The 25,938-nt window shown below is 39.6% G+C and overlaps 1 protein-coding gene across 1 annotated transcript in view; it reads right to left on the bottom strand.

Moving 5' to 3' along the window:
* Nucleotides 1–25,938, bottom strand: part of ush2a (Usher syndrome 2A (autosomal recessive, mild)) — a 166,447-nt gene that overhangs the window by 64,135 nt on the left and 76,374 nt on the right. Inside the window, exons 43-54 of the mRNA XM_010792799.1 lie at nt 22,440–22,602; nt 22,205–22,352; nt 18,809–18,966; nt 17,416–17,563; nt 15,551–15,706; nt 12,583–12,730; nt 10,848–10,990; nt 3,263–3,694; nt 2,979–3,118; nt 1,778–1,947; nt 1,535–1,701; nt 1,265–1,353 (exon numbers count right to left, since the gene is read on the bottom strand). Of these exons, the coding sequence (XP_010791101.1) occupies nt 1,265–1,353; nt 1,535–1,701; nt 1,778–1,947; nt 2,979–3,118; nt 3,263–3,694; nt 10,848–10,990; nt 12,583–12,730; nt 15,551–15,706; nt 17,416–17,563; nt 18,809–18,966; nt 22,205–22,352; nt 22,440–22,602 (2,062 nt within the window). The remainder of the gene's footprint in view (nt 1–1,264; nt 1,354–1,534; nt 1,702–1,777; nt 1,948–2,978; nt 3,119–3,262; nt 3,695–10,847; nt 10,991–12,582; nt 12,731–15,550; nt 15,707–17,415; nt 17,564–18,808; nt 18,967–22,204; nt 22,353–22,439; nt 22,603–25,938) is intronic.

Here is a 25,938-nt window from a genome sequence, read left to right on the forward strand (position 1 = left end):
TTGATGGGTCACAGATCCAAATGGGCAAAATCAAATTAATGGTTTGCATTAAAGGGTATCAATATGCCTTTAGAATAACTAACTAACTAACTAACTAACTAACTAACTAACTAACTAACTAACTAACTAACTATCAGCAAAGGCATAACTACATTGGCAGAGATAGAATACTGTAAGTGAGAAACTTAAATACTCTTAGATGTGACTGAGAAACAATCTTTAAGTATTTTCTTGTATGCGGACCCCCGTAAGAATAGTTGTTACTGCAATAATCACTTATTAAAACCCTAAATAAAGAATCAAGAAGAACAAAGAAGAAGCCTTATGTTAAAGTGCTGACCTTTTCAGATACTGTATATGATTTTATACCAAACCTCTGTGCAGTGTCTGCGTCGTCCGCCTTTTTATCGCTATGTGTAGTAAAAATAAATCAAAAACAAGGTAGAAATAGTAAAAAAATTAAGTGAATACCCCTATGAGGAAGAAGTGATATCAAAAAGATACCATTTAGAGAATGAAGGGAGTTACTCAAAAATCCTGTCTGTGTTGTCAAGGTCAATTGGTAACCAGGAAGCAGTCTGCCTGTCTGTCCAATTAGCAACAACCAGGAAGGAACACTTTTCTTCTCGGACCTATGAACCCTAAAGCTGTGCTGCTGCAGAGATGACAGGGGCGGTTCTGAAATGATGACAGGCATTAGCATTTTTCTGCAGTTAGCATTAGTGCAGGGCTATGAGTGCATGTGTGTGTGTGCATATCTGTGTGTGCATGCATACAATATTTTTTCAGTGGCTTTCATTGATGGGCCTTGATGTGGGATTAGCCAGTGGTGGAACTTAACTGTGGCCCCTCCTTCAAAATGGCCGACAGGAAGGAAGCTTCCTCAGACAGGGTCACAGCCCATCCTATTTTCTGAAGGGGACCTTGAGTTGAATGTTTTTCTTTCTCATTAAATCCCAAGAAGGAAAGACAGAGGAATCAGAATGACATTGCTTTGTCTTTTCTACTCTGTGACTGAAGTTGTGTTATATATTTTCGTTGTATTTTTACATGTTACAAGACATGTTTTCAATTCTAAAAGCTCAAACAGAGTTCCTGAAACAACAAGTGATATTGTGATTATTAACTATAGCAGCATGGTGGACATGGATTACATTATTTTGGTTCAGCCGATCAAGAATATATCAAATCTATTGTGGCCATGCCAAATCCAGGAGGTTTTTATGAACGGGAGAGAAGTCAGCTTAAAAAAAGCTGCCCATACCTGAAGTGACTGTGGCCCCAAAACCTTCACTCTTGGTGGATTGAGTCCGGCTGGACGAGAAGGTCTGGTGGTGATATTGACCCAGAGCCCTGCAATAATTTAACAGAATGTGGTTGAAGAGCCTGCTGTGAAACAACAAACGCTTGTAGTATGAATCCTCAAGTTTCACACAAAACTGTACATTTTGTGAAGCTGGCCAAAGGAAATCTAAAAAGCAACATATGGACATGTTGTTCAGATTTAATTTATAGTCGATTATTATGATCCTACCGGTGGTGTTGCCAGCCTGATTGTGGAGCACAAGTCGATACTGGTAGCTGGTCCAGGGACTGAGAGCTGAAGAAGAGTCCAGGAATGACAGAGGTGGAGGGTCCGGTGGGAGATGGCCCACCGTGGAGACTTGTTTGGTCCCAGCAACTCTTCGCTCAATCAGCCACCTATGCCCAGCACAATGTAATATAAATAAAAAGATCATGGAGGGGTTGAAGCGGTATGTATGTGATCATATCTCACCGCTCTAATGGTCCATTGTTCGACTCCGGTGCTCCCCAGGACAAAAGAACAGAGGTGGGGGTGTCTGAGTAAAGGTGAGGCGCAGGAACCCCTTCAGGTGGAGCTGGGAGGGTACGAAAATCCTGAGACATCTCAGACACTGAACAACCCACACTGCTGCACGCCTCCACCTGGATGTTGGAGAATAATGTTTAAATATCTGATGTACGGCAACAGTAAATTGTAATATACATATCACAGTTTTAGTTTAGTACTTATATTGCTAGATGTTTCTTTGCAGTTAATATATCTCCAAATGATAGAACATGATTAATTATAATTGGGAAACCATCACTGGCATGCTACCATACATATTCGAGTGGAAACAAGGAAAATCAAGAGTTCTGTGAATAAGGAAATTCAGTGTCATCTGTGACTGGAAACATGTGACTTTTATAATTAGTATTGTATAATATTCATGTATTGTATAAGTGTTGTGTTTCATTTATTATCTTTGCTTTTTAAATGCCTGTTGTAAAATGCATACACATTATATAATGTGTTTCTGCTGTATTTATTCTTAAACGTCTTTTATTTTATTTTGTAAAGCACTTTGAATTGTCGCGTGGGCAAGTTTATTTATATAGCACCTTTCAGCACGCGACAATTCAAAGTGCTTTACAAAATAAAATAAAAGACGTTTAAGAATAAATACAGCAGAAACACATTATATAATGTGTATGCATTTTACAACAGGNGTGTGTGTGTGTGTGTGTGTGTGTGTGTGTGTGTGTGTGTGTGTGTGACTCAACTTTAGGTCAGAGGCAGAGTCATTTTCCTGCTTCTGTCATGTGAGTTTCGCCTGCTTGGAGAACTATGAGCAAAGATTGTGATCAATTATGTCTGCCAATAGTCACCAAAGTACATTTTGGAAGTATCATTCACAANCTTAAACGTCTTTTATTTTATTTTGTAAAGCACTTTGAATTGTCGCGTGCTGAAAGGTGCTATATAAATAAACTTGCCTTGCCTAACATTTTTATTATTGAATTTAAATTCACCATAGCATAATAAGAGACGAATACAGACTGACATGTGTTTCATTTTAACATTATCATTGTATTTAAATGTTTTTTTCACAATTGCATAATCTAATGTTAAATATATTACACTGTTCATCTCCTATCGTGTTCTACCTTTGTATATTTCTTATGTATTGTACCTGGAGGCGGTAGGTCTGGTATGGCAGCAGGTCGAGGAAAATGTAGCTGGTGGTGTTCCCGGGAACAATGACTGACAGACGGGATGAACTTGAATCTGATCCTGCACTATATAAACTGGAAATAGGGCTTTGGAATGAGTCTTTTTTTAGAATATTTTCAGAGCTGGTGGCATTGGGTTCAGGGTGTGAGAGTGAAACACTGGAGCTTTGGTTTTCAGTGGCTGTATTGGGTTGAATTGGGTGGAAGGAGATGAAAGTTGGGCCTTGGCTTGTATTGCTTACACCAGTGGACTCGATTGGGTTTTCCTCTGTGATACCAGGCCTCATGCTAGAGAAAGGGTTAGGGATCAGTTTTGTTCTTGTGCCTTGGATGGTGCTTGAGCTGTTATTACTGCCTGTGTTGATGGTGGACATGGAGACAGGTCTTGAGTCTGGGGTTGTAGGAACAGATGTTGAAATTATGTCATGACTTGAGTTGAGATGTGGAGCCTCAGTGCTGGGCAATAGGCTCTGGTTAAGACCTGATGTGGAGCTGAGGGTCGTGCTGGTGCTGGAGACTGAGCTGGGTTTGAAATCTAAAGAAGAGATGAAGCTCGGGTAGAGGTACAAGGTGTAATTGGTGATCATGCCATTTGGTTGGGAGGGAGGAACCCAGGTTACTATTACACTTCGGGGATGAAGCTCAGAAACAGCTGGAGGGTCCACCGGTCCTGGACCTAGGAGGCAAAGAAAAATAAATGGATAAAGGGACGCCATAACGAATAGAAAAAAAGACAGGCGATAAATATATTCTTTGTGTGTGCTAATAAGAGATTGAGAGAAAAAATTGAAGGGGGATTTATTCTAAAGCATTATTTGACAAGTAACATCAAGAATGACATCAGAAGGACAAAGAGTGATTTTGCCATCCCTATCCAAGGGATTAACAAGAAAACTCTTTCGCTCTCAATTTCTACCCCTGAGCAAACCAAGATTGTATTTATGGATTTATGCTTTACCCGTGACTGTTTGAATGTGAGTCTGTGCATCCTCCAGCAGAGGATTCCGGAGGTGATGTGCAGGTCAGTCATATACTTTTTAAGTTCGATGGAATAATTTTAGATTTTGAGAAGAACTTATGGCAATTGCTTAACTCAGGAAACAAAAATTGGTTGCAAATGTATAACAAGACATTGTTCAGCAGAAACACAGCTGTGCCTTAAATTATTATGTTCAGAAGCTGAAGTGATCCTCACTATAAGTAAGAGTCAAGACCAACATAGATGTACATCAGAAGCCCAAAGGAACACACACATAGTCATACGATTTCTACATGTCCATGCACGGATAAGAACCTACACAAGACTAGTCAGTGAGTGATATTTCACTCCACGGTACCTCATTTGAAGGTAATGCCCCTTTCCCCCTCCTCCCCCGGCATTTACATCCCACTGTACTGCTCTATAATGGACACACACAGATGCATGTCGGTATACGTAGACACACACTCTTCCTGACACACACACACTCACATGCCCACACCCACAGTGATGCAGTATAGCAGTAATGGTGCTGTGTGAAGGGCAAGCAGATCAAGGTGACTGAGCGGACTGAGGGAGCGTGCTGCGTCGCTAAGTGCTACCGCTAACCGCTAACGGCTTTCCCAGATGGCGGTGCGTGTGTGTGTGTGTGTGTGTGTGTGTGTGTGTGTGTGTGTGTGTGTGTGTGTGTGTGTGTGTGTGTGTGTGTGTGTGTGTGTGTGTGTGTGTGTGTAAGAGAGAGACATAGAGAGGGTGAAACAAGACGAGCGGTTGAGAGTATGCATGAATGATTGTGTGAGAGATAAAGTGTGCGAGGATGTGAATGTGTATGTCACTAGCGTGCACATACAGCGGTTGTGTAAGAATGGGTGTATTTTGCAACTACAAACTGAAAGGCCGTACTTCATACAGCCTTAGAGGCCAACTAACATTCCGTTTTTGGACCAGATGATCCACTCCTAAAAGTTTTAAATGTATCTGCTTTTAAATAGTCTAAGTTTACTGGTATATTAAGCTGTTTTAAAATGTTCAAAAACTAAAGAAAGCAGGAAAACTTTTTTCAAAGTTGAAATCTTTCTGAAAATGTTGTTGGTGGATTTACAGATGGATCCTCATGATTGAAAAAGCCACTGTCTTTTAACTGATCACTAAGGCTATGTAACAAAAGACTGTTATGTAGTTTGACCATGTGTGCTAAAACTAACACTAGCTAACTATTGAGTCAGACACAAAGAGAAGCAAATCAAAAGAAAATCTGAATCAGAGAATCAGAATACCTTTATTAGTCCCACAGAGGGGACATGTACATTGTTACAGCAGAAAAGAGCCAACAACGGCTTAATGTAAACTAAGAAGCATGCATACAAAAATATTAAAGATACAAAAATTATAAAAATTACATAAATATTAAAAGATACTGTACATTAAAATCCCAGCGGGTCAGCCACTCACAAACACACACACATTGTTCATTGCACATTCACATTTTCCTATCTCCCACACAAATAAACAGCAGTATAAAAATGAGGATGTGAAGCTTGGCTGATTTTACAGATCACAAAGAGTCCAACCAACAACCCATCTTTCTTTCTATCTATCTACATCTCTCCACCTGTCTGTCTTTTCCTTCTTCTCTTCCTTTCTCTGACCCTTCCCTTTCCCCCACCACCTCTTTCATTTTCTCCTGTCTCTCTCTGTTACTCGTGCTTTGTGTGGCGGTCTCTTTCCTTCTTTCGCTCTCTCCCTTTCTGGTCTCCCTGCTAAATAAACAATGCAGAGAGTTGACCTTTTGGGTTAACAGGTTTTTATGCTAGCTCTACTCAGCACTCACACTGATTCAATTACCACCAAAGGTCCACTGAACCCCACGAATAACCAAGGAGCCCGTCTCCCCGTCTGTCCATGTGCCTATCTGCCGGCCTGTCTGCGCGCCTCACTGCTTTCTGCCCGCTTTGCGACGGCCGAGGATTCTTTTTACGTGTTTGTCAAATTAATTAGAAATTCAGCTTCCTAATGTTTATCTAACTTTATTTCCTTGTGTCTGTCTGATCAGAGTATGTCTCTTCCAACAGACGTAAAAACACACAGCTAAGAGATCCAAAAAAAGAAGATCGCGGAGGAAAATCCTAAATTGCAGAAACATAATCAAGTCACCTTCATCCAGCCCCCGTCAACCACCCAAAATAACCGCTGTTGTCACCCCTCGATTCCTCCCTCGTTCCTGCTCTCCTCCCCTCCCCCTCTCCATCTAAGTGTTGAGTGTTATTTAGGCTTTACTGGCGCGTGTAAAATTCTGCAATTTGAAGGGCTGTTAAGTTTTTCAATTGAAATTTTCATTTAAGATGCAGGTGATGCTTTTCCCCTTTTTTTTATTTTACTGACGCTTTACTGCTCTCTGGATAGAAGGGAACGAGTGTTTAGGGAATGCGTAGCAACCGCTCTCTCTCTATGGTTTCCTGACTCCTTAACTCCTTTTCCCTCTTCCTCTCTGTCCCGCTCAACTCATCCTCCCTTTTCCAGTTCCTCTTCTTTTCCATTGTCTCCCACTGACTTATTCTCTCCCCCCTTTGTGTTTTGTCTTCATTCCTTATGCCTTTATCTCTTCCTTACCCTCTCCCATTTTCCTCCCTCCACACCTCCCACTGTTACTCCTCCTCTCTCCAGTAAAACACAGTAGCAGAAGGCTAAAACAGGAGTGCGGGGCCGCCAAGCCTTAAATCACATTTATAAGGATTTGGTTAGCATAGTAATAACACAATCAACTGACAAGGGCTGGGAGAGGGGGAGGGAGGAAGGAGTGTGTGTCCATGGGTGTGTGTGTGTGTGTGTGTGTGTGTGTGTGTGTGTGTGTGTGTGTGTGTGTGTGTGTGTGTGTGTGTGTGTGTGTCTGCATGTTACGTAGCTTTTTGTACATATTGGTGTGCTTATGTTTGTATGTAAGAGCCTGTTTAGATGTAAGTGTGTACATCTGTGAGTATCCATGTGACGGGAAAAGGAAGGGTATTATTTTTAGCCCCGCACAGGGCCCTGTGTGTGCATGTGTGTATGTGGGTGACTGGGATTTTGAAGGTGAGTCGAGGCTCCTCAGAGTCATAATGAGGACAAACGCTGAGCTTTAGTGTAATCAAGATGCTTACGACGCGGTGTCAAAACGTGACAAGTAATACGGCGGGAATTTACATTGCATTTCATATCTTTACTTTTTCTGCAGATTATTTAATATCATGGCTGCTTTAGGAGACGCTGAAGAGGCATTCAGAAAGAGGATGATGCATGACCAAGGTCATGAGCTTGATTTGTATCCATAACATCGTGAGTACATATGAGAAGTACATTAGCCTTTAAGTAACTACGAACATCACAATACCTGAAACATCAATCACTCAAAAATATTCAATACCCTTCTCAGACACTGACTACTTTGAGTGATTTACTTAATTCCAGATAACCTTCTGATGTATTTATGTACTCCAGAAAGAAAAGATAAAGTTCACAGTATTATATGGCTTTCAAAATAAAATGTGGAAATATGTTGGTGTGGATTAGATTTATAAGGGAACCTGAGTAAAGACATTCTCAAAATATTACGGAAGATATGTGACTGGTGGGGAATTAACAGACATGTTTATTTTGGTTCTTACAGTATATTTAAAAGAGCAATGTGCAAATATAGGTACATTCAATGAGAATATAAAACTGTACTTCAAATATTCAAGTTATCTCTTGATATGCAAAATAGCAATGGGATTGTGTTAACATTACTTCCAGATTTAATTGGGAACACTAACTGAATTCTGGGAGAAAAGGTGGGATTATTACTATTTTATTAATGCAGTCACTCAATCATTAAATAAAAGGAACTCTTTGTGTCCTGTCATTACTCAATAATTTCTTTTTTTTCCTCTTTCACACGTCTTCTTTCTCACACTTTCTGCATTAAATTAAATGAAGTAAAACAGTGCTTCTTTAATGTTCTCTCTCTCTCGCGCACACACACACACACATTCTTTCTTTCTAGACTGATTGGCTAAGATCATTTTGTCAAAATTGTGCTTTATTCATACTCCCATAACACAAGACACACACACACACACACACACACACACACACACACACACACACACACACACACACACACACACACACACACACACACACACACACACATTCTTAGATCACTGGGCCTGTGTGAACATGGGAGTAGACAGAGCAAAGGGAGCTGTCCAACACGGCTAGAGTTTATGTTCACAGGAGCCGTCTGTCTGTTCTGCAGCAGCAGGAATTCATAGGGACCAAATTACATTAAAAAGATGGATATAAAACTTTAATGGAATGATAAAAAGGAAAGGAGGAAGCGTGGGTCTCCCTCTTTCTCTGTTCTGTCATTAGCCTTTTTCTTTTCTTCTCTTCCTGTCTTTTCCACAATTCCTCATTTTACCTTGTTGCCCCCTCCATTTCTCTTTTCAGACCATTTTTTCTCTCCATTTCTTATATTGTTTTTTTCTATATTCTCTCCTCGATCTCTCATCACTTCTATCACTTGTAAATTCTTAAGGGCTGGTCCGTCAAATACAAGAGCTAAAACCTGTCTTTCATGTTTGAGCACAAAGAGTTGGCGGAAGAAGGAAAAAGGAAGAGGTAAGACAAAAGTAGAGAGACATAGGAAATACAAAAAAAATCAAAACATCCATAAAAGCGAGAAGGGATCAAATTAACGAGGTGAACATATATTCAAATCCATATTGTTAACAAGGGTCCACGTCAACAAACCATATATTATTAACAGTTTAGTAACAAAGTGGACATCTTACAACTACAACAGATCAGGTTTATGGGAACTCCAAAAGGGGACAATTCCAAAAATGCATATATATCTACCTTACATGTAACTTGAATTAATGCATGTTTTTGGTGGTCCAACGATAAATGCTATTATACTGAATAAAAAGAATAAAATGCTTTCTACAGTTAATATTTTTCAAGCATGTGGGAGAGAAGATTAGGAGAGGAATGCATCCGTTCCTTTCCTCTCACTGCCACGATGAAGAGAGGGTGGGTTTATGGCGACAAATTACACATCAATGCAAAACCCAATCGGGCTGCACTTAGCTTTTTCCTGTCATGGTTTTAAATCCCTTCTGATTAAAAGCTTCCGCGCCTATCATGTATTCTCTTATTATGTAAAAATAAATAATCATAATCATAAAAAGACACATGTAGTATTATATACTCTACGTCTATTAAAATGATTGATTTATCAGAACCAGAAACAGATTATGCTTATAGATGCGCGGTTAAGTCTTATTTTGTAGATTTGTTTAAACTTCTATTCCATATAAACAGAGATGGAAGTCGGCAGCATAAAAGATAAAGTGTTCGTATGTTTTTTTTCTTTTTCTGTACAATTTAAACTGTCTCAGCCTCAGAGGCTGTGTACGTGCTTTAGTGATGAGCCTTGTCTGCATGAAACTTCATGATTATGTGTTATTGCTTGTGAGCATGAGGAGGTGTGTGATTGATACGGACGACAAGGCGGTGTGTTTGTATGACACATGTTCTCAGTGTGTCTGTGTATGTGTGTGTGTGAGGGGGCCTGAGAGAGGCAGAGAGAGGGATGGAGGTTTGAACGATGGGGCACAGTGTGACCGAATGGACACATCTATTACTGTCCACACACACACACACACACACACACACACACACACACACACACACACACTGAGAGAGGGATGTAGATTCACGCACCTCTCAGTCTCGCATGAAAACTCACAAGCGAACACAACTGCCCAACTTATCTATGATGGTTAAAAACATGAACGAATGTGTTACAAAAGCTCAGTATGTTTGAGAAGGAGTGTGTATGTGTGTGTATCTCTGTGCGTGTTTGCTGCAGAGAAATCAATTCTGAATAGCAATGAGAAAAGCATAGGGCTATCATTTAACGTATCCTAAATATCTGCAATTGTGTTACTGCATTTGTGTGTGCATGCATCGGTGTTGTGTCCATGTGAATGTGTTTATGCATAGCATACACCGCGCATACATGTGAACATACACATTTATGTGTGTATACATGCACATGTATCCTATGTATGCAAATCTCAGCTGCTTAATGATAATGTATGTGATAATAGCGTGGTACTAATTAATTTATAACTTTGCACTGAGGAGGCTGTTCCAGTGGCTAATATGATTCTATTACAGCAATTAGCCCACAATGACACTGGCTAGGTCACTCACACACAGACACACACCTTAGAGTATGCAAATCTCACTGTCAGCGTGTTTCACTCTAACTTGCTTGTCCCTAAATTTCATTTTTAATAAGTTCGGTCTCTGTCTTTCTTCCTAATTTTCTCTAATTGATTGACCACCTCCACCAACAGCAAGGAAGTAATACACTTTTATGAAATGAAACCCTGGAGACTTTCAGAGAATAAAAGATGGGCAGAGGCTCTGCTTTTCCAAGGCCATATGTTTAATGTGAAAGCCTATTGTTCAGATCATCACCTAAAATCAGGAGATCTGTTGGAAAACCCGGACTTTAACTTTGACTCAGCACACAAACAGTCAACTGACGGCAGAGGCCAACTAATAACCAGCTGTTGCCAGCCACCTGCCATCCAGTCACTTGGCTGACACAAGCACCCAGGCCGCACAATTCATTGTGAAATGGCAACAGGTACTCTATATAACAGCAGTGCTGAGTGTTTATATGACCACCAACAAGTTAGTTCCTATTTTTTATAGTTATTTAAAATGTTTCTTGAGCATGTGTGCATTGAAACAAATGCATGCCTCTAAGAATAATGTTTTTCTTGTGTGCACTTGTGTCTGTAAGTCTACTTACTGTCCTCCGCGGTGCGCAGGGTGGCCCAGGGGCCGACTGTCTGCCCATGAGTGTGTGAGACCACCACTCTGAACACGTACTGGGTGAACGGTGAGAGGCCCTCTACATGGTAGGAAAAGGTGTCGGTTGCGTTTTCCACAAGCCTAAGAGTCAAAGGAGAGAAACATACATTTGCTGAAAAACACGTCTCAATTAATTAGTCAATCAATCATTTGTATTATTACTGTCAAGAAAAGGGTTTATCTTTGCATGTGAATCCAAGCAGTTGGGGTAAATCCCTAGCAAGACTTGACACTGTGATGACAAAAATGTTATTGAAAACACATTTTCACCACTACTTAGCAAAGTGTAGTTTACCATTGCTATGGATACCCTTTGTCCTGAGCACAAATATTTGTTACTGTCTTCATTTCTACATTTATATTTAAACTTTAACCCCCATGTCTTGTTTTTGCTCTTGAATCCCTAATTATGGAGGTTCAGCGCTGGACAGCTCCCCAGGATGTGTTGGTCAGCTAATTTCTACAGTTCATGGTTACAATGACATTTGCTAGCCAGACATTTAACACTGCATGTTTGTGTTAGACAACATTAAAATATAGAACAGACCTGTACTTTTGCTGATAACATGGAGAAACCCTTTTTTTTTGGTTCTAGCGAATCATAGTGTACATGCAGTGACCCTTTAATGGTGGATTGTGAAGGAATTTTGGTCCGCGATGCAAAGGTAGTAAATAAATATAGCACAGATATGAAAAATAAAGCGGTTCATTTATATTCATTATCAAACGTTTTTTTACCGAAGATTTTGTGGTAACTCTATATCGCAGTTTTTTTTTTCTGAAAGTGTTAAAGATCATCAATCATATCACTTTCCACATATGTTGTTTCTGTTTGGTGTGCTCTAATATGTATTTCTAAATGAATTGTACTTCAGATGTAATGTTATCAAAGTGTCAATGGACAAGTTTCATAAGGTAACTTAACAGTGATTTAATTGGAAACATGTCAAGTATTTGTACAGCTTTTATTATATTAATACCTGAACCCTTATCTATAACCCTACAAAGGAATCTGGGACAAAATAAAAGAATATTGTCATAAATGAGGGACCGTTGACCATTTAGCATCAGATGGATAGAAGGGATGAATGAATGAATAAATCAGGGAACAATGAGATTTCCATAGCAGAGGAGGAGGAGGGCATGGCTGTCTGATATATAATACATGTAGCTAGTCATTTATTTATTACCACAGAATGAGAGCCTCCTCTTCTTGGATTAAATTGCAATTTGTTGTCAGGAAGCATGTAATGAATACATATCAGATGCACACCCGCTCTCTCTTTTTATTCTATCACATTTTCTCTACCTCTCTCTACCTCTCTCTGCCCTGCTCTTTGATTTTCTTGTGTCTTTTTGACTCTACCCCCCATGTCTCGTGCTCAATTCCTCCCTGTGTTTCTGATGGTCTGTCATGTTGATGTGACATATTCAGATGTGCTGTATAATGTAGCCCTTTATATGTACATGTGTATGCATATGAGTGTGTACACATTTTTTAAGGTGCGTATATATGCGATACATATCTTAGAGTGCTGTATGTGTCTGTCATTCTCTTAGTGCCATTTATTATTGCATGCCTCTGTCTCACACCACTGGCATGTGCTGTGGACAACTGTGTCCAAATGTATCCACTTGTTTGGCGTCTAAATACATCTTAATCTCTCTCTCACCTTACACCAGGCCTCTGAGGGGATGTCCTCATTTGCAGGCTGTAACGGAGTGGGCCCGGTGCGTTGGAGTGGGCAGGAGCGGACCAGGAAACATTCAGGCTGGAACTAGTTGCATGGGTCAAACTCGGAGGCGACAACCCATCTGGGGCTTTAAGAGAAAGAGAGACGGGATTGTGAAGGAAACAAAGAAGAACAGGTAATGAAGAAGGGACGGAGGAAAATGAAAGGGGGATGGAGAGATTGAATGAGAACCGCTGAAGTATACAACAAATCCCAAGGAATGTAGATTATAGAAGGTACCACTGTTACATTGACATACTTCTCATTGATCATCTGCGTCCTACCTGCTCTCCATCTATAAATCTCTCTGCTTTTATCGAAAATGGAAAGAAGCGATGCCAAACAAACAACCGCAAAATAAAATAAAAGTCACTCTAAACTAAAGGAAGCTTAAAGTGCCACGAAGAGCAGCCAGATTTAGGCGTACACAACCACTTCAACATGTCTCACTCTCTTTTCTACTCCCTCAGATATACACACACACTCACAAACACACACAGCTGTTTGACCCCGCTCTCTCAACAGTGCCCCTCTTTTCCAGCTGACACTGATAGCAAAGTGCTAGTGTTGGAAAATCCGTAAAAACATCCTGATTCAGTACGATATCCATGCTCTTATCAGAGACAGAGAAGATGTGAGAAAAGACAGAAAAAGAAAGAGATAAGGACAACAAATAGAAGGAGAAAATGAGAGTGGCTGTAGTGTTGACCGTGGGAAATAAGAGTAGGCCCTCCGATGTATAAAGTGACCCTTCAATCAAACACACACTTTCCTTCCACTACAACAAGACTGATTGCTGAAGACATCTTACTCTGAAGACACACGCATCAAGCATGTGGATTCAGCCTCACAATGCTCTTTGAACAAGTGTTCCATATGATATTAGTAGTGGTTCACCAACTTAAATCACATTGAGCATCTAAGTGTATACACAGAAACACACTTTTAAATAAAAACATGACACAAGCACCCTATTTTCCAACAAAGTGTGTTTGTGTGCATGTGTGTCTCTCAGTCAGTCTTTGTGCATTTTTGTTTTTGTTAAAAAGGCCCACATTCAACAGATGCATTTGTGTATATTTGTGTGTGAGTTGTTGGGTTTAAAGAGTTATTGACCCATCAATCTGTTCAGAGAATTATAGCTTTGGAAACAGAAACATAGAAACAAAAGTGGCGCAAGACTAGGCTTCATTTATTGCCTGCATTGTCCATTATTTTGGGGTTTATAAGTAAGTTCTGTCTTTGTTTACTCTCAGTTGTTCCACAGTGTAATATATGATATATAACATAGATTGACTGTACTCCTTTAAAGTGCCAGAGTCACTAAGCAACAAGTAGATCTAAAACAGTAGAAATATTTGAGCATTCATACTGATTGATGATTTTTTATTATTTATGAGTATAGGATCTGATTAATATATATAATTGTACAGCTCTAACAGGATTTCATACATCATTGTATCAATAAGATAGATGTATAGTTTAAAATAAATTATTAAAAGCCCATTTTCCAGTTTCTACCTTTTTATAATAAGACCCTTTCGTAGATCAATTCAATTCAATTCAAAACCTTTATTTATTCAGGTGAAAACCCATTGAGATCATTGACCTCTTTTTCAATGGTGACCTGCTGCAAGTAGGTTCCAACATGAATACAAACATGACAGAAAAACAAAGAGGACATCATATGGCATATTTACATTGACTACAGTTTGTATAGCTAGTAGCATTTACAGATACCAATAGTTTCCGATTGGATAGCATCTATCCTTGCTTTAAAAACATGTAATGGAACCAAGCTGCTCAGATCAGCTAAATTGTCATTCCCTGAGCGTGTGTGTAATTCTTGAAACACGCGTTGATTCCTTCCTCACTGACACACAGGCGCGCACACATACACACGCGCGAACAAAACACATACATCACAAAGACACACACAGTTGGTGAGCCTGTGTCTCTCTCATGCGGTGTTAGCAGGTACAATATCAGAGGTGTCACTAATCGTTTTAAACTATGCACTTTTATGTTCACTTCTCTCTCTCTCTCTGCTCTCCTCCTCCTCTGCTCTTCTGTCTCTTGCTCCACTATCTTCTCTCTGTTCTTTCATAGAACAAGGACGCATCAAGACAGTTTGCCTTAAAGAAGTCTAAAGAGATGCCAGAGGCACAGAGGTAGAAAGAGAGATTGAAAGAGAGGAAACGTCTGGTATTTAAAATTTATACTTTCTTATGCCTTTGTTTTGAACTTGAACAGTAGAACTTTCCGAAGTCTGTCTTTTGTTGACTGAGACATGAGTGTGTATTCAACACTGTTGATAACATAAGCTTAACTGATCAAATGTGTGTCTATAGGTGTGTGTGTGTGTTGCTGTCTGCTTACCATATCTCCAGAATGCTCTGATCAGCTTTGACATTTATCAGTATGCGAAATCAGCCTATATTCTACACAATTACAAACGCACACAGACACACACACACGATGTAATTCTAAAATATGTGTCCGGATCATTAACTAAAGTCACTGTGTCAATGTGTGTGGGAGTGTGTGATTGTGTTTGCCACCGCTACTCATTGAATACATTTGTCTTTTGCTGCATAGCAAAGATATAAAACTAATCTTTCCAGGTCGTAACAACAGCAATCAAATTTAGATTAATAAGATAAACATGTGACAATGGTTTATGGTTTGTCTGTAGAGTTAGAAACAAAGCTACAGTACAGCTATTTAAATCAGATCATACACAATTAGATGGATGACAAAAGGCCTTAAATTGGAGGCCATAATCTCACTATTAAACCATTTTCTAAGTATGATTCTGACCAAAAGTCTGCGTACAGAGATCCAGTATGTAAGGTGTAGTCAGGTGCTGTTCACCTTTAATGTAGTGGTTGAGTGTTGGCATTTCTACCTGCTGGGGTTGTAGTAACATTGAGTGGCAGGCTCTCAACACAACCCTGTGTGTTACAACCTCGGATCCAGAAGCTGTAGTTAGTGTACGGCTGTAGATCAGTCACAGACAACCAGCTGCCAGCCACTGTGCTCCCATCCACCACACCATCACCATCTAAGAGAAACCCAGTCACAAAAAGAAAGACATGTAAGGTCTTAGTCCAAACACAGTATTTGTATCTATTGAGTCGTTAATCTCTGGCACATTTAAATGTTTTCATGGCACATTTATTGATTACAGTCATTACCAGTAAAAAGGGTGATTCATAAATGATACATTCAACAACACAGGAAAAAGGGAGGAGAATGTGTGAGAGTTCAAGAGAGGGGAATACTGACTGAGATTAACTGAGAGTGATCAAAAGAGAGGGGTCTCCATATTGAGGTTATGCAAGGATAGCCAAAGCAGAAAGATCTGAAAATTACAATACGTAAGCCTATCCAATATATTTAGATGGACACACACACACACACTTGCATATCAGTTTTGTGTGAACTGATGAAGGCAGTGTGTATCAGAAAATCAAGGGGTTGTGGGTAACTAGAGCGAAACACCATCTTTTTTCTTCCACACCTCTTCTATCCTTCTCTCCACTCATTTCAATCTGACTCTTCCTCTGTGAGGAGCAGATCAAAGTCCCTGAATGTGTGTGTGTGTGTGTGTGTGTGTGTGTGTGTGTGTGTGTGTGTGTGTGTGTGTGTGTGTGTGTGTGTGTGTGTGTGTGTGTGTGTGTGTGTGTGTGTGTGTCTGAGAGGAGAGAGAGACCTGGTGAATATGTGTGAGTTAATGGATGATTGTGTGTTCTGCTGTTTTCCCCATACTCCTGTTCTCATATTGTTCAATTTTCTTCTCCCCCCTTTCTTTCCATGTCTCATTTTTTTTGTTTTGTTAGTCTCGTCCGCTGATTTGTTGTTCTTCAGGTATTGTTTTTATTGCAAGTCTTTTTTAATACATCTATGGAAGCTTCTCATCTCTCCTCTCTCTGTATACCAATATGATCTTCCTTCCATCTTCATACCACTGCTTTGCTCTTGGATCTTATATCAACTCTACCCTCAAGTCACTGTCAATAAGAAGTAAACATGTCTTTTCTACAGCACTCTGGTTTTATTACTCTTTCCTTCACTTTCCCATTTCATGTCTGACTTTCACTCTAAGTCGGCATTGTTGGTGAGGAGTGTTTATGGAAGTGCAGAGACGCTGGATGGAGCACCATCTTCCCACTGGAGGTTAGATCCTGAGGCTGAAAGACAAACAGCTGAGGAGGGATGCAAGGGTGCTAGGGGGAAAGATGAAGGAGACAAAGGAAATGGCAGAGGAGGCGGAGAGAGCAGCTTTTGAGTAATTTTGGAGGTTGCAGGTATATCGATATTCCACCACCAGGAGATGTTTGAAACATGGAGGAATGGCGGTTCCTGAAGACCCTGCAGCTGACCACGTGGGCAAAGGAGAAGGGGCAACAAGCAGTCATGCCCAACAGGTTATACAACTACCAGAACACTTTGAGGATTTTAACCACAGTGAATGCAGCAATTTCCTTCAAATAATACGATTAAAGTTGTAATTCTTTAGAGGAAAGCTCAACAGCAATGTGTATAATGTATGGCTAGAATTTAAGTGCAGCCACACAGAAAATGCAGTGGGTTTAATGAACAATTGAGGCTTTCCTAAAAAAGGCATAATCTACATTTGTGTTGTAAATAGCAAATGTGTGATAAATGCAGTCACATTTGAAAATGCAGAATATTACTCTGAATATCTGTCGCCTGGTAAATATGTACTGTATGTGATTTAGAGAATGAGAGCATGGCTGTATACGTTACCTTTGCTTTTGTAGAACAGTTTGTAGCTGAGGTTCCCATTCGGTCTAGGTGGGGCTGTCCAGCGGGCTCGGAGTGATCGAGAGCTCTGATTGGTCAGTTCAAGCAGTATGGGGCCTTCTGGGGCTGTCTGTAATGTACGTATCTCCACCTGATTTAAAGGGAATAAAGATATAAACGTAGTTCCATAAGCACAAAAGCAGACTTGTAGCAAGTGCATCTACAGTATGAACTATACACAGTATTTAACCTCATCATAACTTCTATATGGAATCTGTCCCTATTCGATATGGGTCATCACATCACATCTGGCCCACATTACTACTGTTTGTAGTATTTTAAGCACTTTTTGTAATCCTCCTTTCTTCTTTTTCTCGTGCCACAATCATATTATCTTTTCTCTCAATCCACACTGCTCCTCTTTTTTTTCAACGGTCTCAACAATCGATTCTTCAGACTCATTTCTTCTTGTTATCCCCTCCTCTGCTGCTCTCTGTATCGTCTCCTTTCACCTCATCTTCTTACTTTGCACTGACCATTTTCTCCTCATCGTTTCACTTTGTTATCCCTAAACTCCCTCCTTCCCTTGACTTCTTTCCTCTCCTTTTCTCCCTTTATCCTGCTCTTACCCCTCCCCTTCCCATCCTCCTGTCCCCCTGTTCTATGGTGTCAGCTGTTCTACTAATGTTTGACTAAATATGGCGTCCGTATTGGAAAAATGCCCCAAAATATGGCCTGTCGTCAGAGACATCGTTGAGCCTGGAGTGGCATTTGCTACCAAATGTCACCGCCGCCACGCCAACCTCGTTATTGAGCCGGGAGAATCGATCACCTTTATGACGCTCAGTGACACACACGCGCACACACACAGACACACAGACACACAACACACAGACACTTTGGTAAATGCCTGAGTCGGCATTCCCATATGTCTGCCCATGTTTGTGTGTGTTGGCTAGTTACAGGGATAATATGCATCATAAAAATATCAGTTTTGGCTGGGTTTTTTCACCAGTAGTTATTATATGATTCAGCCAATAGAGGATTTAATGGAGCTTTAACTGTTGCTGCTCCAAATGCTGTGAAAGCTGCTGGGTTTCAAGGAAAATGTGAAATCGAGAAGTACAGTTTTACGTGTGTTTTAAATAGCAACAACTACAGTTCAAATACTATGCAGCAAGACACTGAAAAGTGAGCTCCAAAATTAAGAATAAAATAAGAGCTTTTTCACAAATGTTAAGGATTGTTACCAACACTTCCGGATTACTCAAAGGTTATTATGCAGAAAAGCCACAGCAATGGCTTTTAAAGCATACCTATCTTCAAATCTATCACAAAGTATCTAACAGTTTATCAAATGAATGAATAAGTGTTTACTTTAAAGAAGTTTACTGACCATCGGCCCCTTGCCACAGCCCCGCGCTGTGCAGGCCTGCAGCCGGAGGACGTGTCGGCTCCACGGAGAGAGGCCCTCCACCACCAAGAACCTCTGGGAGGAACTGGAGTTCAGAATGAGCCGTCCATCCCGCCAGAGACCATAACTGGTTATAATGCCTGTCAAAAGAAGATGTCTGATTATAAAAATAAAATATATGGAATCAAACATAAAATGACAAACCTTTCTCCCGTCCCGACTCCCACTAGAGCGTTACTGGGTGACTGCCAATAGGTTTTAGGGTTTATTGTCTCAAAATAAGTTAACTCTACATGAGCATCTCTCTCTTCACATTGTAAAAATAACCATTATGTTGCATTCATTTCCTGCCCTGAAACACATCAGTAAACACCATAACCCGGATTAAAACGACCAATAAAACAAAACATTTGTTAATATTTGAAGAAAATGTCCCAATTTTTTTAATCTATTTTTAATAAATACTTGACAAGACAACCTTTTGTCTCTATGTCTTAAAGTTTGGTACACAATTTGTTATTAGAATGTATTTGTTTTTATTCACGCACTGTTGCCATTGGTCACTCGTACATTTTGGGACTGTGTCCAGGATATGCGAAATGAGCTTTTCTATGTTGGGATGCAGTCTGGGTCATTGGATTACAATGCAAATTGAAACTGACTTAGGGGCTCCAGACCTGCCAGTCAATGTGTCCTAGAGTGATCCAATGATGGAAACAGCAATGAAACGACAAATGTAACCATAGGCGTTACGAGGATAAAGACCCTCTAAAGGACAGTAGAACTGGAGCGAACACGCACACTGAAATGTGGGTGCAAATAGGTGAGCCCTCCCTACAGGCACACAATGATACACACACACACACACTAAGATGGAAACTCACACATACATACACGGGCACAATAATTACATTACATTACATCCACCTAATGAAAAAAATGAAACAGCACGGTGCCAAATGTGCTTTTCCTTAATAAAAATGCATACAGGGGGCTCAAAAGATCAGTGCTAAGAACTAAGAGTCTATTCTGCTTTAATCATGTGTGGGTTTTATTATTGCTCAATACAGATATACACACCTATCAGGGAAATGAAGACACAAAAACCCCACGAACGCCAACTACCGGTACATCTGGGGAGCTCTTAATGTGGCCAATCACCTGCGTGTGAGAGTGTGTGCGTGTATATGTGTGCGGACGTGCCTGTGTGCTTGTGTGTGTGAATAAGCCCATATCAGTATAGGTTGTAATAAAGACAGGTTGGGAAATGAAGCAGCGAATGCATAACAGGCTTATTTCCCCTCTTTGTCTGCGTGTTGCCCCGACCTAATCCCCGAGAGGATTATCCCCCACAAATCCCTGCGGAATTGGGGAGAAGGGGGGAGAGAGAGACAGAATCTCACTCTTCTGGAACCCATCACCATCATCATCGTCATTGTTGCTGCGCATTTGTGAAAAAATGAGTAAATGAATGAAAAAAAGCGGCGCTGAGCCCTCCTTTAAGCAAAAATTAAAGCTTTTTAAGCATGAGATAATCGGGTAATCATGATTAAGTGTCTCCTTGTTGTAAATTTCTGTCATCAGATGAGAAAAGCTTTAAGTAATTTATCCAGGCTAATATGCACACACATCACATGGTTTATGGTGCGAAATGCACTTATGTGGCATTAAGCGTAAAACACACACGATTCACATTACACACACATGCATCATAGAATTACGTATACTTTAACGAGCATGGCAGTAATATTTGATAATATGTGGCGGTGCGTTGTACAGTATGTTAGAGACTGTGAAATGGTGTTTGATATCCTCAGTTGGTTCACATCACTCAATTAGGGTCACACGTTCTGCATGTGTTAATATAGTCCTTTTTAATTCATATTTGTATTATTTGTAAATTATTTTTAGGTGAATTGAACTGAAGTACTTCTAATTCATTTTGGTAATATGTACTGCCATGTATATACTTTATCTGTGACTTTTAATGTGTTTCAAGGCCTTTTTAAAGTTATTTTTGGAAATGTTGGACCTTCATTAGCGACAGTAGATTGATGACAGGAAAAGAGGCCGAGAGAAATGCAACATCGGCCCCAGCCTGAATCCAACTGGGAACTTTGCAGGTCAACCACTGCTGAGTCCAGATTTAACCAGTAAGGTATAAGGGGTCCCCATGTTTTATTGCCTTTCGAAAGTGATTTTAAATTGTGATTTTTAGTGCTTTGCTTTCATTTTCTCCTCACATTTCCTCATTAATGTTTACAGGAAAGATAAACAATTGCATACTAGACTATTAAAAGCTACATTTGTTTACCATATGTTTTCCAAAATACATAAAACGTATAGATTGTTTTAACAATGTAAGCACATGAGACATGGCACACTGAAGTATTACATGTTTGCTAGTTAAGACTATTTTAAATATTTTTTAATTTTGAAATTGAGCACTTTTTTAATGAAACACATTACGAGATTTAAGTGAATATGAAGAAAATCATTAATTCTAATAATCAATATGTATTGTAACTTTGAGTCCCTTTAGACTCAAACATTTGCTCACAGAAAATATTTACTTTTTTTTATCTAGATGTTCAAAAGCATTCGTCAGATTTCAAATTCACGTCCAATGTACAGTACATCAAGTACATCCTGACAAAGTCTGTGCAATGAATTAAAACTGGATGCAAGTGCATTAGATGGAGGTCAGAAGAATAGAAAACACTGATGGAGGAAGGCAGTCACCGTGAGTCCATGTGCTTCCAGCCTGCAGTTCTCTATTCAGTCAAAAGGGAGCACTTTCCATCCACTTAAAGGAGCTCGGTGAAGCACTGGCCTCTCACTCCCGCTCTCCGTTAGTCTCAGCCTCAAATGTGTGTGTTCTCTCCCTGTCTCTGTTTCTGTCCCTGTTCTCTCTCTCTTTATGGTTTATCTATCAGTTTGTTTTTGTTGTCTTACTGTTTTATCTCAATCTTGAACACCCATGTGATTCCCCCTCACTCAAAGCAAAACGTTCCCCTGTTTCTATGTCACACGTACGGTATAACTGGCAATGGTAGAGGTCTCTTTATCTTATCATTTCTGGGGTCTTGTAAATACTGACACGGTGTATTTAGATTAACAGCTGAGCTTTAAGTTTCCTAATCATGAGTCAGTTACATGTTTCTCCTTTATTGCATGTTTTATCTCTCAGCTGTTTAAGATCACTTGTCTGTATCTAGATTCAATTTATAATAAAAACATGTTCATATGTATATGATTTTGGATGTATTTAGTAAAGAAAATTAATTGTTCTGAATGTTAATGCTGATAAATGTTTATTTATATATATTTGTTTTAAATTCTCTCTGTTTGTGCTTGATCTAGTGGGTTTCCTCTCACCATTTGGTGTTTCAGGGGGTGTCCAGCTGACGTTGAGTGCATGTGGGGACAGAGGTGTGACCAGCGGAGCAGGAACGTTCTCTGGGGTGCTCTCCTCAGTCTGAGCCTGGCTGGGGGGGCTTAACGTACATCCACCTCCTGTGCAGGCCTGACATACACACACACACACACACAAATGCTTTAATATATGAATTTCACCTTTCAAATGAAACAGATGAAAAAGTAAGGGGCTCACAGAGAGTGTGATGGTGTAAGCTGTTCCAGGGGTAAGGTCGCGCAGGGTGTGGTCTTCAAAAAGTTCTGAGCTGTTGTAGACGAGCACAGGCTCTGAACCGTCAGGTGACAGGAAGACGGAATAAAACTCCAGAGCGCCGTTTACCTGAGAGGGACGGGACCACCTGGAGAGGGAGAGAGGAATCAAAAGAGATGATATATTTATTGTTGTTCAGCATTAGGTTCACATTGCAGGAAACACTTTAATATCCCAATTTCTTCTAACTAAGTCATTTGACTTTTTAACCTTAAAGCCAAAGTGTCAGGTTCATTTACAAACAAGGCTGGAACAATTTCATCTTCTCAACAACAACATTCCTCCAAAGAGACCATAACTGTAAAAGTATCCTACTGTATTAGAACGTTTAACAAACTATATGTTTTATTTCTAGAAAAACAAACTATATGTTTTATCTCTAGAAAATATTATAAACACATTGAACATTTTGGTTGGCATTATTCTGCACTCTGATACACAGGGCCAGTTTACTATATTTAATTAGCAATATTACAATGACTTTTATAAACATTCCCACATGTAGTTATATAGGAATACATAATTCCTCCTTTTTGAACCATGTGATTCAGAGCTTTAATATTTAATATTTCTTTAACATTGTGTTAAAGCTTAATTAAAATAAAGATGTTAGATAGAGCAAATGTGTCAGAAAAATCATTGGACCTCGTTGATAGTCCTTTTATTCTAGTCTGCAGATTGTGGTTTGTGTATCTGTGTGTGCACACGTGTGGTTTCAACATTGAGTTTCTTACTGTAAATGAATGGAAATACAAAGAACTAAGGTTTCCTATACTGTGCAGTTTCCTCCGTCAGATAGAGGTGTCTCCTTTTCTATATTTAGAACAGGAAGGTCATCCCCAACAGAGAGGGAGAGGACAAGAGACAGCATTTAAAAATAGAAACTATCCATTACAAATGATGGGAGAGAGGGCAGTATCCACCACAGAACTAAACTAAAGGCATATTCGGATTGTGAGAGCCGAATATGCCTTGATGATTTACATATAACCGCTGTCATTATAAATGGGATGATGCTGATATTAAAGATATCTTTCAACTATGATAAAATAATAAAAAGAGGTAAATGATAAGGTCTTTAAAAGATCAGCGGTTGTGTCTTTCTCTTCAACCTAACTTTTTAAACTACAGAGCTGCTGTAGTACTGTTTTTAAACACATACAATTTGTAAATCCCTAGATTTACATAATCTTAGTGTTTAGTAGATAATACAATTTAAAGTGTTTTCTCAAGTTTTACAAAATCTAAGTGTCCGATCATTTTCTTAAGAGTTTTCAAAATGACACAAGTAAATAGTTCTTCAATTAAAGAGAACTAACATATTTTGAAATAAATAATTATGCAACTCTTACAAATTCCTGAGAGTAACCCAAACCTCCTGGTAGGTAGCAGAGGGAGGCCATTTGAAAAAGTGATGGATTCCTTTCTTGGTTGCTCCCATTAAAAGCCAGTTTTTGAATGACTGATGAGTGTGTGTTAGCACACAATTAGCCACTGTGGCTAATCTATCACATTTAAAATAAGATTGATATGCTGTCGATTTGCAGTGTGATGTATGTCCACGTTTGAAAAACGAAATCAAAGGGGAGTTGTAATAATCTGTATCATAATTCATTGCGTTAATGGTTTTTATACAATTATTGGTTTGAAAGTGTATTGTGAAATTACTGTGAAACAGACGGGTCCTTTCTCAGCACCTTAAATTGAAAACCATGTTCTTGAGAAGCAATAGGTTCAAAATCTCCATCACTATCTTTAAAGTCAAAACCTGCCTCCTCATCTTCCCTCCTCCCATCTGTCCGGCTGCTCTCTACATTGCACATTCCACAAAAAAACATTGGAGCCACCAAATAATTATTAAAACTAAAGTATTGAAGACTGGAAGAAAAAAACTGGAAAAAAAACAAAACACTAAGCTAGAATTAAGAGGATTAGTTAGAATTGTTGTACCTCTGACTTAAAACATGGCCTGTGTCCCATCAGGTGTTCTATGTATCTGTGACTGTACATGTCTGACAGTGGGGGGTATTTGCAGCTGTTTCTGCTTGTGTGTGTATGGGTGTGTTTGTGTCAGGTGAGGTCAGGGAATTATTCTGCTGATATTGTTTTGTTCGCATCCTGCTGCCTACCTCAACCTTTCTCACAGTCTCTCACCTCCCCCTGTGTGTGTGTGTGTACACTCTATATCTCACTTTCCTTTTGAAAATGTATCACATTTCCCTCCGACTCATAATAAAAAACTCACAATTTATCTGCCTCTCTTCTTTACCTATTCCATTTCTCTCTCATCAGATTTGTTGTTCTCTCTTTATCTCTGTCTTTATCAGCTTTTTCTCACAGGCACAATGAGAGATATTGACGAGGTATGATCTCTGATCCTCGGCCTATTGCCAAATGTGCTAACAAGGCAATACTGGGCCTTCCCACACCTGGTGAATATATAGCTTGAACACAATTCAAAGGCTTAGGCTATGATACCATGATGTTCTGCAGTAAGCAGTGTATCACACCCGCTCTTTTATTTAAGGTCTCATGTGTTTATAGACTAGAGGTTTAATGAAATGATAATGACAAGGGTTTAATTTGTACAGCAGGCCTCATTCATGTAACATTCATATGTAGTTTTTAATAGCTACACATTCAAAAATGATGATCTTTGTAGAAACATTTTCTTTCTAATTTACAAAATGCTGGATAGGAAAGTTTGATCAGTGGTAAAATGCTTAAAATGTGTTGTTTCTCTATTGAAAGCATTATTTAAGCTTTACTGGCATATTACACTGAAAGATGTGCGTATGAGTGGCTCTGTGCCCTCCTGCGGTGAGTCCCACAGTAAGTGACAGTCAGGACACTAATGGCTTTCGCGCAGATTGACTCCCACAGTTCATACGCACACACACACACAAAACAGGAACATTTGCACATGAACATGATGGAAAAAGTGCAGAGATCTATCTTCCTCTGTCCCCTCCCTCTAGAGGTGAAAGGTCAAGTGCAGAAGAATATTCTGCATGGTAAACACAACTGCAGAAGGTCACTGGGTCCGTCTCTCTCTCTCTCTCTCTCTCTCTCTCTCTCTCTCTCTCTCTCTCTCTCTTTGTTTTACACAGAAAAAACATGTGAATTACTAATGAAAAGCTAAAATATTCCTTTACATCATTCCCACAGTTTTTCAGTGATGCTGACAAACTGACTTTTACCCTTCCATTTGTGAGTAAATGCCTGGCTTTTTTTTTTTTGTACATATACAGTAAATTAAACATCTGTTGTGGCATGCATCTTTATAAGCCCTGCGATATACTGTGTGTGTGTGTGTGTGTGTGTGTGTGTGAGTTCTTACTCCACCAGAATTGTCCGTGAGTCAAGCAGGGTGAGCGTTGGTGCATGTAGCGGCCCTGGAGGAAGCTGAGAGGTCAGCATTGTA

This window comes from Notothenia coriiceps, unplaced genomic scaffold, assembly GCF_000735185.1.
Source record: "Notothenia coriiceps isolate Sejong01 unplaced genomic scaffold, NC01 NC01_scaffold00036553, whole genome shotgun sequence".
Lineage (NCBI taxonomy): Eukaryota > Metazoa > Chordata > Actinopteri > Perciformes > Nototheniidae > Notothenia > Notothenia coriiceps.